Source organism: Sorex fumeus, unplaced genomic scaffold (assembly GCF_029834395.1).
Source record: "Sorex fumeus unplaced genomic scaffold, SorFum_2.1 ptg000009l, whole genome shotgun sequence".
Classification (NCBI taxonomy): Eukaryota; Metazoa; Chordata; class Mammalia; order Eulipotyphla; family Soricidae; genus Sorex; species Sorex fumeus.
Window position 1 is genome coordinate 35,404,929 of NW_026606066.1, and position 14,550 is coordinate 35,419,478.

General features: G+C 35.3%; 1 protein-coding gene and 1 pseudogene across 2 annotated transcripts in view; one reads left to right on the forward strand and one right to left on the reverse strand.

Annotated features, from left to right (window-relative positions):
* The first annotated feature begins 981 nt into the window (after positions 1-981).
* PPP1R1C (protein phosphatase 1 regulatory inhibitor subunit 1C) overlaps positions 982-14,550 on the forward strand; it is a 156,717-nt gene continuing 143,148 nt past the window's right edge. For both annotated transcript variants that reach the window (XM_056110211.1, XM_056110212.1), the window contains exons 1-2: positions 982-1,093; positions 2,686-2,746. In XM_056110211.1, coding sequence (XP_055966186.1) covers positions 1,013-1,093; positions 2,686-2,746 — 142 coding nt within the window. In that variant the 5' untranslated portion in view covers positions 982-1,012. The remainder of the gene's footprint in view (positions 1,094-2,685; positions 2,747-14,550) is intronic.
* LOC130019856 (uncharacterized) lies at positions 5,880-5,959 on the reverse strand (annotated as a pseudogene).

Genomic DNA, 14,550 nt, shown 5'->3' on the forward strand with positions numbered 1-14,550 from the left:
GTCACTTTGTATTCTTCCAAATCAGAGAATATAACCAGCTTCTCCAGGAAATAAAATAGAGGTCACTGCAATAGCAATGACTTCCAAGCTGTTTGCTAAATTTAACTGTCCATTACTTTTCTCCTTAATGAAAACTGTGAACTACAATTATAGAACCTTGGAACAGAATAAAAGGTAATTGAGTCCAACCCCCTCATTGTTCTGATGAATATTTGGTGGCCTAGACATACACTCTAGTTTGCTTAAGACCAGAGGGATTTTCAGTAGTAAAGATGGAACTTGTACTAAGATCTGCTCAGCTCATTCATCAAGAAGTCAGTCCTCAATATGCTGTGTATGCTTCACTTGCTATGATCAGTCTTACTAAACCCATTATTTTTGCAACATAAACATGCTATTGGTTGTGGTTTATGTTCCATGGCCATTCATCTATTTGGTGACTGTATGTTGAAATAACGAAGGTGTCTTCTCACTTATAAGTTGCTGTGAAAGAAATGAAATGACTCCATATTCCAACCCTGCCCCCAACTCTAAAAACTTCCTGCTTTATGTTCATCAATAATGAATGGACCATCCCTGCAATACTCGAAGGGAGCTTACATTGCACTTTTGAGCAGTCGGTTAGTAATGTACAGTGGAGAGAGCTTTTCTTTCAAATCCCAGGGCAGTAGGTCCTTCAAGTCTAGCATTGCATTTTCAATTAGCTGCTGAGTGAATACTTGGCATGTGTATTAGTAAAAAGGCACACAATTAGCTTATTGTTCTTTTCTCTATTGTGCTGAGAAGTTCCAAGAGATTGGTGGGGAAACAGGCAATTCAGGCATCACTGTGGATGTTGAAGAAGGGAACTCAGACCTCAGCATCTTCATTTGCTTGCTCTGGAATTACAGCTATTTATTACAAAGCACTCTGTGTGGCTGGGTGGAGTGTGGCTGAGGAAATACATTCCCGTCACCACTTGGGGTTAGTCTTCCTGAGACTTGCACATCTCAGACTAATTCTTATCATTATCATGGAGCCCAACAGTCCCAAAAAGATACAATTTGCTGTACCTCTATTCCAGAGTCAGATTGCACCCGAAGCAGCAGAACAGGTAAGCAGAATTGGATGACATTTTTCCTGTGTTAAGGAAATTCAGACATAGATGCTTATTACTAATTGAAATCATCCTTATCCTTTGAATTTGCCTAACTGTGACTTCCTAGGATATGTAAGTGAGGTATAAGTTGCTTTATTTCTACGCATTTTTTATGAGTTGCATTAGGGGAACTATTGTCTAAAACACAGTACTTCATTTGATACAAAATTAGCACTGGTAATGAAAATATTGTTATGTTATTTGTGATTCATACTTGTATATCAAAATGCTTGCTTTTGCTTATAATATCAGATTTACATTTAGGGAAACTTGAAATAATCCTTAAATAAGCTTCATTTTATTTTGATTATTTATAAAATAAAAAATCGATTTCATAATAAGAACATCAAATCTTGGAATAATTTCAGATTGTAGTCTGAATGTTTTATTACTTTTCATTGTGTATCCAAAGCAGTAAGTATAGTTCTAAGTAATTAATGATAAATATGAATGGTATGTCTATATATATTTATAAATATTTTTCAGAGATTAAGAAAAGCTTTTTATTACTTCATGGGCTTTTTCCTACGTCTATTATAGTCACTTCTGTCCCTTCCTCTCTCTCTCTCTCTCTCTCTCTCTCTCTCTCAATTAGTTTACATCTCTATCCATTGCATATTCTAATTTACTTAGACTCTTGGTTGATACATGGATTACACTTAAGAGATCATTTTTGGTAGAACTACAATTGTAATGCAAAACCAAAGAAATTTATGGGGTCATCAACCAAATTATTAAGAATGCTTGAATAATTATTGAATCTGAGAGTCATAATTGTCTAAGAGATGGTAGATTAGAGACCATCTGAAACTCAGGCCAGATTAATTCAAACTTGAACTGTGATTTCAACCTTGAAACTTGAAATTTTATCCTCTATTCTACTTATATTTCTTTTGGAAACTTAGCTTCATATTTAAGAAATAAACAGCATTTTAGAGATTGTAATCATAATATGCTTTGGAAATTCTGAAACACAGATACTATAGGTTTTAAAATTACATTTTTTTCATAAAATCCTTGTTCTTTCTTTACTTGTTGGTTTGTTCTTAATGTTATGATAGAAAATAAGTTAGTTAGTGAAACTAAATTTGTATTGCTATAATTTTTAGTTTCTTATGTTTCTACTACCCAGTTTAGAATTAAGGCTGGCACATCTTGAAAGAATCATTAATATTATGATATAATATAATAATATATTACTAATGATTCTCAGGAGAATAATTAAAAAGACTCTTTCAAATGATAAAAACTAAATAAAGTCATCATGATAACTTCCTTACTTACAAATTTTCGGTGGAATCAGTTGGTATGTCGAACCATTCTTTTCTGTGGATAGGTAGCTTTTTGTTATCACTCACAGAAGAGTAACACTATCTCACAATTTTACTGATTCAAAATAAAACAAATGAAATCCAGCTATGTGTGCCTCAGAAACATGCTTTCAGTTTTTAAGGAAAAGATGAGCATAGGATAGTGATGAAACGTGAAAGTAAAATGGAGCTATGTTTGATGCTCACTGACAGAGACTGGGCCTTTGTTATTTACAGATAAGGAAAAGAAGACCCACACCAGCATCACTTGTGATTCTCAATGAACATAACCCCCCAGGTAAAGAAATATGATGTATTTCACACTGATGGAGGAGAATAGAATTGTTTGAAGAATGTAGAGAGTATATCATTGTCAACATATTTAAATTCAATTCAGCTAGCAAAAATCTAACAAGGCACTTCCTAAAGTGGATCATAACAAATCAAAAATGAATAAAGGAAGTGTCTCAGACAACAGTCTGCTTTCAACTAAAATGACATTTTGATGATGATATGCTACAAAATGTTTTGTTAGTATTTGCTGCCATATATATGTGTTATCATAATCTGTTTTTATGCCTATTAATGAGGTTGGTATAAGGTGTTTAATTAGGAATCGAAGCTCAAATTTCAGCCCGGAGAAAGTTATATATTTTCAGAGTATTTTTTTTAATTTATAAAAAGTTGTCATGGGGTAGACAATGCACCAGAATAGTCAGTATTGACTTTAGCTTTGCTGCTTATGTCATCTCTGAATAATGCAATCGACAAGTAACTAGATCAATTTTCAGCACTGCCCACTTGAGAGTCATTCTGAATGGTTGCATCCATTTGTTGAGGTTTTATTTTCAATTTCCTGTAAAAAGAGAGGCTGCATTATTATTCCGGATAAAGGACTATGATTTTCTCTGCACAAACATTTATTTATTCAAGAGGGATGATTTTAATCTGATATTTAACTACTGCTTCTAGAAATAAAAGACAGTAAAAGTCATGACATAAATTTGTAACCAAGCTAGAGTTGTTGCTGAGATGACTGCAAGTAAAAGCAATAAGTATGGGCAAAAAGAGTTTGATAGTGGGAACATAATATATATATATAAGTGAAGATCAGATAAAATGATACATTTTAAGAATGCCAGGGTAAACTAGTCTTTGAATTAAAGATTGCTCCTAAATTGAAACACATAGAATAATACGTATTAAGTTCTAATATATAATAAGATTTAATTATAATAGAATATAATATTCTAATGAAATATTGAGCATTGAGCTTAAATACATAACTCTGACAGAGACTGAGCCTTTGCTATTTACAGATAAGGAAAAGAAGGCCCACACCAGCATCACTTGTGGGAACTATTCAGCTAATGAAAATTAAATATACTCTTGCTGAAATCATGAATCAGAATTTGATGATCTATCACTAAATTTCTTTATCATTACAAAATAATTTTCAAATATTTTTTATCTCATTTATACATGTTTATTTACCGACATTTGATTGAATAAGATGCATGTACTATATACTTAAAGACAATGAATAAGTGATATTTGCTGAGTGTACTTCACGAAAATGACAGATTCCACAGAAAGAACTCAGATGATATATCTTTTTAAAATTTAATTTAGTCACTGTGAATTACGAAGTAATGAATTGGTTTCAGGAATACTATGTTCCAACACCTATGCCTTCACCAGTGTCCACTTTCCTCTACAAGTGCCCTCACTGTTTCCTTCCCATCCCCAAGTCTGACTCTATGAAAAAATTTTTTTAAAAAATAACTCTTAGCACTGTGGTTTACAGGACTATTGCTAATAGGGTTTCATACATAATATTTTATTACATTTGAAATCACCCTCCTTCTCCCAGTTTAATACTTCCCTCCATTATTGGTGTAGTAACGCCCCCTCATATATTTCCACTCCAATCCCCAGCCCCTCAAGTGGCATGCTTCTTACGGAATACCACTTCTCATGTTCATTGTTTCCAATGCCTTTGGGCATGTTACCCCACCATTTTATTTCTTTATATCCCATATATGAGAGATTGATCATTCTGCATCAATCTCTCTCCCTCTGGCTGACTTTGCTTAGCGTGATACTTTTCACATAACAGATAATTGATCAATTTTATCTTTTTCATGGTCAAGTAATATTCCAATGTGTATATGTACCATAGTTTCTTTATACTCTTGGACATTTACAGATTTTGGCTATTGTGTGTAGAGATGCAAGGAACATAGTGGTACAAATATATTTTCTCTGTTGTTTTATTTTGGGGGTGGGGGCTTGGGGTATATTCCAAAGAATGGAATTGCTGGATCAAATGGGAGCTCAATTCTTAGTGTTTTGAGGAATTTCCATATTATTTTCCAGAAAGGCTGGGCTAGTTGACATTTACACCATCAGTGAACAAGGTTCCCTTTCTCCCTGCATCCACCCCAACACTTACTCTTTTTGATGCATGGTGTGAGGTGAAAATTCAGATAATTCTTATTTTAACTCAGATAACTATTATTTTATTTTAGACTTAATTCTTATTCTTGTTTTAGTTGTGGTGCATCTTGGCAGCATGTCAACCCAAAAATCTTCATTACTTAGAGACAGCTCTATATGTGACTAGACATTCAGTACTCTATTAAATAGAAACCCAAGCTTTAAATAAATCTGAACCTCTTAGTTTTCTCGGTTAGAAATAATATTCAGATAATCCTTTGAATCAAATTATTTTTTTCTATTGAAATCTTTTTTTCTTACTTCATGTTCTAGTCATTAGCTAGTATTTTGCTATTTCCTTTCTAACTCCATCTTTCTCCCTGGTCACGATCATTATTGAATAGAACTTGATACAAAAACTGCATTTTAGTCAAGTCATCTCCTTGCATCTTCACTCCCGTTTTGGGAGCTTAAATAGTTATGCAGGTCTGATGTGCCTTTGGTTAAATTTAGTAACAATTTATACTGCAATCAGAGACATTTGCATAAATGATGGATTATTTGCAACAAAACCCCCAGAGCTCATGTAGTGTTTGCACAAAGATCTAGTATTGTGACTATTGGGGAAATAAGAAAATTCTTATGAACACAAAACAAGTCACTAAAAAAATAACATACGAACCAACCCAAATACTGGTACTTGATTCTGATATTTATTGGCCATAATCTTGGGTAAGGGTCAGAATCTCCAAGCTTTGTCATTTTTTCATTTATAAAATATGAATTACAGTTTTCATCTTTCCTACTTCACAGGATTGTTGTCAAAATTGGAAGAATTAATGTTAATACATCTTAAAACAGCAATTTGTGACAAATGTTAGCTGATGTGTTCTGGAATACAAACCTTGCATATGCTATTTTAGTTAAGCTTGAATGGGAAAGAAAGAATATTCACAATCTCATCTGAACCAAATATTTCTGCCTTATACAATAATATTTTATGTTTCAAATATTATCTGAATACTCTATATCTACACTACACTTGATCTTAGCCAAAAGGCCGAGAAGCGATATCTGCTGGAGCGATAGCACAGCGGTAGGGCGTTCGCCTTACAAGTGGCCAACATGGCCAACCCGAGTTCGATTCCTCCGCCCCTCTCGGAGAGCCCGGCAAGCTACCGAGAGTATTCGATATGCCACACACAGTAACAACAAAGTCTCCAATGGAGACGTTACTGGGCCCGCTCGAGCAAATCGATGATCAACGGGAGGGCCTTTACTTACTTACTCTATATCTAGTAAAATAAAACATATAAAAGAAACTAAAGTCCTTTTAAGTACCACAAGATCTTTTCTAGGTAATTGTTTCATCTCTTCCTCAAAAGCAGTGTTATAGGTTTTTAATTTTTTATAAATAAAATTTTAGTTTTGCTTTAAATTTTGTACAGTAAACAAGATTGTTTCTTGTAGATTGAACAAACATTTTCAATTTATTGAGATTATGCAAAAAAGCAACTGAGTACTTTTGGAATCACTTGTCACTACTGTTAAAATTCAAATTTCGGAAAATTCTTTTTTATTGTCAATAAATGAAGCAAAGGATTTTAATTTTTTTTCAGTTTAGAAACATAATTAACAAATATTTCTAATTCATATAAGATTGCCCTGTTATTATTATTGTTAAATGAATTTGACTTCATTTACTTTAAGATAACACTTTTTTTTTTACAGAAATAGTGAACAGAAAATAGTATTTTAAAGAATGGTTTCATCTTAGACTTAGAAATACATTGTGTTTATATTTTACAAATATTTTACATTGTGTTTATATTTTACAAATGGGAAATAGGACAAAAGATGTCCTATTTATGTTTCAAATATTATCTGAATACTCTATATCGAGTAAAATAAAACATATAAAAGAAACTGAAGTCCTTTTAAGTACCACAAGATCTTTTCTAGGTAATTGTTTCATCTCTTCCTCAAAAGCAGTGTTATAGGTTTTTTATTTTTTATAAATAAAATTTTAGTTTTGCTTTAAATTCTGTACAGTGTTTTTAACATTTAAATTCAGTTTGCTTATTTGCTAGTGCATCTACGCTGGTCCAAACACAGTGATAAGGAAGGTCATGACTGGTGAATTCTAGGGGCAACCAACTGTTCCATTTGTTCCTGTCTAACAAATGGCCTAGAGTTCTAAGCAGTGGCCATATGGAATTTATTGCATAACTTGCTACAAATATATCACTCTCTGGTATAAATTGAATTGAATATATCATACCTTAAAAGAATAGTTGAGGGGCTGGGGAGATAGCACAGCGGGTAGGGAGTTTGCCTTGCACGCGGCCAACCCAGGTTCGATTTCCAGCATCCCATATGGTCCCCTGAGCACCACCAGGAGTAACTCCTGAGTGAAGAGCCAGGAGTAACCCCTGTGCATTGCCAGGTGTGACCTCCCCCCCCAAAATAAATAGTTGAGAGTGAAGAGGTGAAGAGGACAGAAATGATATGTTTGCTTCTACCAATGACTGAAGATTTAGATGGCAGTAAAAACACAGTGGAAACCTGAAATGTGGGAACAGGGATATTCATCTTTTAAAAATTTGTTTTGGGGGAACTACTGATGTTAGTGACATTGTAGCAAACTGCTTTCCTTCTGCATCTTCAAATTTTTTTAAAGGCCTATATATGATAAATTTTCTGAGACTCCGAAGCTGAGCTATTTATTTTTGTATTATATGCTATGTGATTTTATTCTTTTTTTATTTTTAACATTTATTTATTTATTTTAATGGATCACTATGAGATACAGTTACAAACTTACAAACTTTCATGATTGCATGTCAGTGAAACAATGTTCGAGTACCCATCCCTCCATCAGTGCCCATTCTCCACCATGAATGTTCCCTATGTATAATTTGCAGTTAACTGATTTGATTTTTGTAGTGCTATTCAGAGATGTGACCACAGAGCACTCATTTCCCATAGAAATAAATGTCAATGACACTGCAATTTATTAAATTGTATTATTGATTCACTTAAACATTACTTGTCTTTAAGCAAAATTATTAGAACACTATATTTGATGACATATTAGAAATATAAAATTACAAAAGGAATTTTAATACATAATCTAACCACACAACTTTATTATATGTATAATAAATTGATATATATGTTCATATGTATATAAATATATACATATCAATCCAAGTACCTGAATCTCACTCTGTTCATGTATCTTGCAGAAGAATTCATAATTACCATTTCAATTCCAGATGTGATCATTTAATTATTTATTTTATTTTTTTTAGTTTTTTGGATCACACCTGGAGATGTAGAGGGGTTACTCCTGGCTTCACACTCAGGAATTACTCCTGACGATCCTTGCGGGACCATTTGGGATACTGGGGATCGAACCCAGGGTTGGCTGCATGCAAGGCAAACTTCCTACCTGCTAAACTATCGCTCCAGCCTCAGATCCGATCATTTTAGAGATTGTAAACTACAACTTTTGTGCCAAACCATATTAATGTCCCATTTGACTTGCAAGTAAATTCCCATGTGGTCTCTTTATCAAATGTTAACTTATTCACCTCTATAAATGCAGGTTTCCCCCTACTTCCCAAAAGTAGAGGGGTCCCATGACACCTTTCCTAAGCTGATATGATTTAAAGAAGCACTGTCGCTGTCACTGTCCTCCCGTTGTTCATCGATTTGCTCGAGCGGGCTCAGTAAGGTCTCCATTGTGACAATTGTTACTGTGTTTGGCATATCAAATACGTCACGGGGAGCTTGCCAGGCTTTGCCATGTGGGCGAGATACTCTCGGTAGCTTGCCGGGCTCTCCGAGAGGGGCGGAGGAATCGAACTCGGGTTGGCCATGTTGGCCACTTGCAAGGCAAAGGCCCTACCAGCTGTGCTATTGCTCTAGCCCTTAAAGAAGCAACTACAATTAATTTATTTTAAAAATGTTTAGCATTCCCAGCTTCTACGCTCAACTAGCCTGCAGTCATATCAAATATCATAACCCTAAAATAATACTAACATGTAGGTAGAGCAGAAATGGAAATGATATGAAAACAATGCATAGACATCACTAAACAGGAGCATGGCAGTGCCACTGGCCCTACTTGTTGCTCAGTGGGTATGGGTGCTACTGTGAAAAACACGAAGGCAATTTTTACTTTCTCCTTTTATCATAAAGATCAGAACCTTTCCTGCCAATGATAAAATTTTTTTTAAAATTTCTTTTGGGTAGTGAAAACAGGTACTAATGCAAATTTTCTGTAAAAGCAAAATCGCACAATGCGCATGTCCAAAAAGTGAGGATATCTGCACCGAGAAGAATTCTTTTTTATTATTTTCTGGAGTAAATATTTCCCATTTCCTACAAGAGTTTTAGCAAACTATCCAAATTTTTCTTTTCTCTAAACCTTTAAAGTTTTTCTTTTCTCTAAACCTTTAAAGTTAAGTTGGACATAATCTTCCAGTAAAATATCAGCCTAGACCAGGACTTCTGAAAATTGAAGTTTGTGGCTTGTGTTCTTTTCCATTTAAAATATAGTTACATTAAATATAATGGACCTGATACCTATTAAATATGAGTGAAGTGTAAGAGGTTTGGAGCTAAGTGAAGATTTGGGTAAGTACCAGGAGTTTGGAAGGATTTCAGAGCTGGCTGTAGATCTAGAAAGTGAGAACAGAAATACAATGTGAAACTCTTATTACACAGATGGGCTTGGGGTACATTTTCTCAAATGGCAAAGAATTCAGAGGTTAGATAATATGAGACGTATAGATTAAATATCACATTATCTCCTTTCAGTCTTTAGAGTAAATCTAGTCAGTAGAAAGAAATGGGATTTCCAATTGACAGTGCTATTCTGCCCCAGACTGAAGAAAGAAGTCAGACCTTCTCCATGAAGAAGGATGCTAGTGACATTGTTTTCTAAATGAGGCTTTTTCTTTAATATGCCGAAACTAAATTAGATGAATAAATGTGATTTGAGGATCTGGATTTATAATTCGCAAAGGCTTGATGGTTGCAAATATTGATAGCCTTAAGTGGAATTGTTCAAAACAGAGGGCTTCCAGGAATTTCTAATGGTGGTATATTTGCAGGCTCAACAAAGTTAAAGAGGAGATCCCTCTAGTTCACAAAATAAAGATACAGTCAAATTGCTGTGGGAACCAAAAGAGGAACTCCCAGGAATAACACTGAAGAATTTCTTGGTACTTATAAGGAAGAACTCAGACACAAACAAGCCCTGATCTAGAGATACCTGTTACCATCCAGAGACTTAAAATCAAGTCTTTGATTCAAGTGAAAATTGAAATTCGTCCATAGCCTATACAATTTTATTTAATTCTAAGGTTTTTTCCTCTTTTTAGAAGTGTGGTTGTAATTCAGCCTGCTCCACAGTACTTGTTCATTGTTTACCATATCTTTTGTGATTATTTGTGATCTATTTAGTTTATTTTGTGAATGTGATTTATTTTGTGGTTGTTTAGCATTAATTTTAATGACAGTATTAATGACTAAAAAACAAAGGAAGGTCTAAGTTTGAAAGATCAATAACTAAGTGGTATTAATTTTCAAGGAATTGTCAGAAAAGCTTACTTCTTCCTTTAGCATTTTTGTGATGTATTGAATGCCAAACCATGCTGAATGATTTAAAGATAAGTGACATATGAGGGCTTTAGAGACTCAAGTTTTGTACAATTGATTGGTTTATTTTCCAATCACTATTTAGTATGTGTAGCCAAAAAGCCAGTCAGCTGGAACAACTATGAGCCAAAGATAAAGCTCTGGTTTTTAGAAATGTCAACTTTTGATATAATGTAACCATTGGGAAAAAAAACTTTAAATCTCTAAGTATTATAAGACTCTGAAATATCTCTACATTTTCTTTAGTAAAATAACTGCTTTTATTTGAATAACAGCCTATACTTCAAATTTTAAATGTCAAGTTTATTTTTTATTTTACTATTATTTTTGTAAGTTTTATTTTAGTCACTATGATTTACAATATTTTGATTGATAGGCTCATGAATACAATGCTCCTTCACCACACCCTCCACCAGGGGGGTATGCTTCCCTCCACCATCATCCCTCCACTCAGCGCCCCCTACTCAATTGCTTCTCATCTTCCTGCCACAGTGAGACCAATTCTCAGAATCTGCAGCTTTTGACCATTTGTTATTCCTTTTGTATGCTTCATTACATCCCACATATGAGAGCGATCATTCTATATCTCCCTTGTGGTTCACTTTACTCAAAATGATACCCTGAATTTCTATGTGTGCAATGGAAAAATTACATAATTTCATTTTTTCTTATGGGCAAGTGCTATCTCCTTGTATGTATGTGTCATAGTTTCTTCATCCCTGTCATCTGTTCTTGAGCACTTGGACTTTTTACAGATTTTAGTTACTGTGAATAATGTTTCTGCAGTGAACATGAGAGAGCAAATATCTTTTCTGACTAGAGCTCTTGGGACCTTGGGATAGCTGCCATAAATGGGTTTCTGGATCATATGGAAGTCCAATTCGTAGGGTTTTTGTTTTTGTTTTTGTTTTGATTTTTGAGAAGTGTTTACACTGTCCTCCAAAGTGGCTGAACAAGTCAACTTTTCTAAAAACAGTGGATAAGGGTCCCGTTTCCCCCCACTTCCCTGCCATCACTGTTTTTTTTGTTCTTTGTGAATTATGGCAGTCTCAATCATATGAGGCAATATCTCATTATTGTTTTAATTTGCATTTAATTGATGCTAAGTGATGAAGAGAATATTTTTCTTATATCAATTTGCTCTCTATATATTTTGAATTTTTGTTCATCTGTTTATCTCCTCTTCCCATTTTTTGATAAGGGTGATTTTTTAGATTTAGGTTTTATAAGTGCTTTATATATTTTGTAATTTGGACCATTGTAGAATGAGTGCAGGGTCAATATTTCCTCCTAATCTGTGGTTGCCTCTTCATCCTAGTTATATATATATCATATATATATAATTATATATATAAATATATAATTTTTTCCAGTGCAGAAGCTTCTTAACTTGATATAGTTTGTCCATTTTGCTTGCAATTTCCTAGTCTTTGGTATGGAATCATTAAAGATTTGTCTAGATTCAAGCCATGAAGTGTCTGACTATATTTTTTCTTGACATTGTTTATAATTTCAAGTCTGATATTGAGGTCTTTAATCCATCTCCAATTTAACTCAGACCTCTATCTCACACAGTTGTGCACTGTGTGAGATAGGGGTCTGAGTTAATTTTTAAGACATAACTGACCAGTTTTCCCAGAACAATTTGTTGAAAAGGCTTTTATTTATTTATTTAGTTTGTTTTAACTTATACTCTTAACTCCTTTGTAAAAGATTACCTGACCATATACCCGAGAATTTGTTTCTAGACTCTCAATTATATTTCATTGGTCTGAAAGACTGTCCTTTTATCAGTACCACACTATTTTGATTACTATGATATAATTTAAAGGTGGAAAAAGGAAATTATTTCTCCCTCTAGGATTATTTTAGCTACTTGAAGATTCTATTAGTCCACATAAACTTCTGCAGAATTGTCTCTGTTGCTAAAAAATGTGATGGTTATTTTTATAGGAACTGCATTGAATCTGTATAGTGCTTTGGGTAGGATTATTTTGACACTATTAATGCCTCCAATCCACGAATAGGACATGTGTTTTCATTTCTTTGCTGTTTTATTTATTTTTGCAGTGATTTATAATTCTTTTTAGAGTCTTCACACTCTTTTGTTGAATTGGTTCTCTGCTCAAAAACAAAACCCATCATGGTTCCTCTGGGGAAGAGAGGGCCTTTGTGAGGCATGCTCCCTGCTCCCCGCCTCCCCACTGTCCTACTTCCTCTTCCTTTCTCATGCTTCAGCTTGAGCTTCACCCAGGGGATGGGATTACTGGTTTAGCAGTACAACAAAACAGATGCTCAGACACAGTAACGCCCCCTCAAATGTCAGGTATCAGGACCCACGTCATCTTCTGCGGGCCCGCCCCTCCCAGCTGTCTGTAGGCGAAACTCTCCTTGTTCTTCCCAACTGAACCATGGCACTCTGCCCCTAGAAGCCATCCCAAAGGGAGTGAGCAGAAGTGGGGGTGAATATCAGGACTCATGAATGGGAAGCAGCTGACCCGTGTAGCTAGACAGGAGATAGGACACATCACAGAGCAGGGGTGGGGGCAACCAGTGCCAAAGGCCACAGGATTCCAGGCCCAGCCCGTGACAGAGACCTCCAACATTGTCTCTGACTCAGTGCCCCTCTCTGGCTCTTTCTGCACTGTCCCCATGGGAGTTGGGGGGCGGGGAGGACTACCTTCTGCACAGTTGTTATAACCCTGAAGTTTAATATTTAGGACTATATCTTAGAGTAGAGTTCTAAGTAAAGAGTAATGCTATCAGCAAATGGTGATAATTTGAATTCTACTATCTTTTTCTTTTCTGTCTGTTATGATGAGGGTTTTGAATATTGTATTGAATTGTGTACCTGATAGTAGAGGAAATATCAGTTTTTCTCTGTTAAGTATGAAATTAGCAGTGGGTTCATGGGAAATGACTTTACATTAGAAAGTTCCTTCCATCCCCATTTTACTGACAGTTTTTATCATGAATGGGTGTTGGATATTATTAAATAGTCTTTCTGCATTCCCTGGTATGATCACATGATTTTTACTTTTCTTGAAATGGGCTAGAGCGATAGCACAGCGGTAGGGCATTTGCCTTGCACGCAGCCAACATGGCTGACCCGAGTTCGATTCCTCCGCCCCTCTCGGAGAGCCTGGCAAGCTACCGAGAGTATCTTGCCCACACGGCAGAGCCTGGCAAGCTCCCTGTGACGTATTTGATATGCCAAACACAGTAACAAGAAGTCTCACGATGGAGATGTTACAGGGCCCACTCGAGCAAATTGATGAACAAAGGGAGGACCGTGACCGAGACTGTTCTAATTAAATAATATAGTTTGGGCTGGAGCTATAGTACAGCAGTAGGGTGTTTGCCTTGCACGCAGCCAACATGGCCGACCCGAGTTTGATTCCTCCGCCCCTCTCGGAGATCCTGGCAAGCTACTGAGTGTATCTCGCCCACACGGCAGGGCCTGGCAAGCTACCCGTGACGTATTCGATATGCCAAACACAGTAACAACAAAGTCTCCAATGGAGACATTACTGGGCCCGCTCGAGCAAATCGATGAACAACGGGAGGGCCTTTACCTTTACCTTATATTGAAATAGTGTGTTATATTGATTAATTTGTGTATTTTAAACCATCATTCCATTTCTGGGATAAACACTATTTGGTCATGTTTGGTCATGGTGTATGTATTGTTGGCTTTGGTTTTAATGTATGGTAGGCTTTGGTTTACAAATATTTCGCTTAGAATCTTTGTATATGTAGTTATCAGGGATACGGGCCCATGTATTGAATTTGTCTGTCTTGTCATATGGGTAATGTCTGACTCAGGATTTTTTGGGGGAGATTCCTGTTTCTTTGACTTTCTCTAAGAATATGAAAAGGATTGGAAATACATTATCTTTAAATTTTTGGAAGATCTCTAGTACATCCTTCTGCGCGTGTACTTTTGCTTTTGGGAAAATATTTTGTTACAATTTTAATTTTCTTGATGTTTTT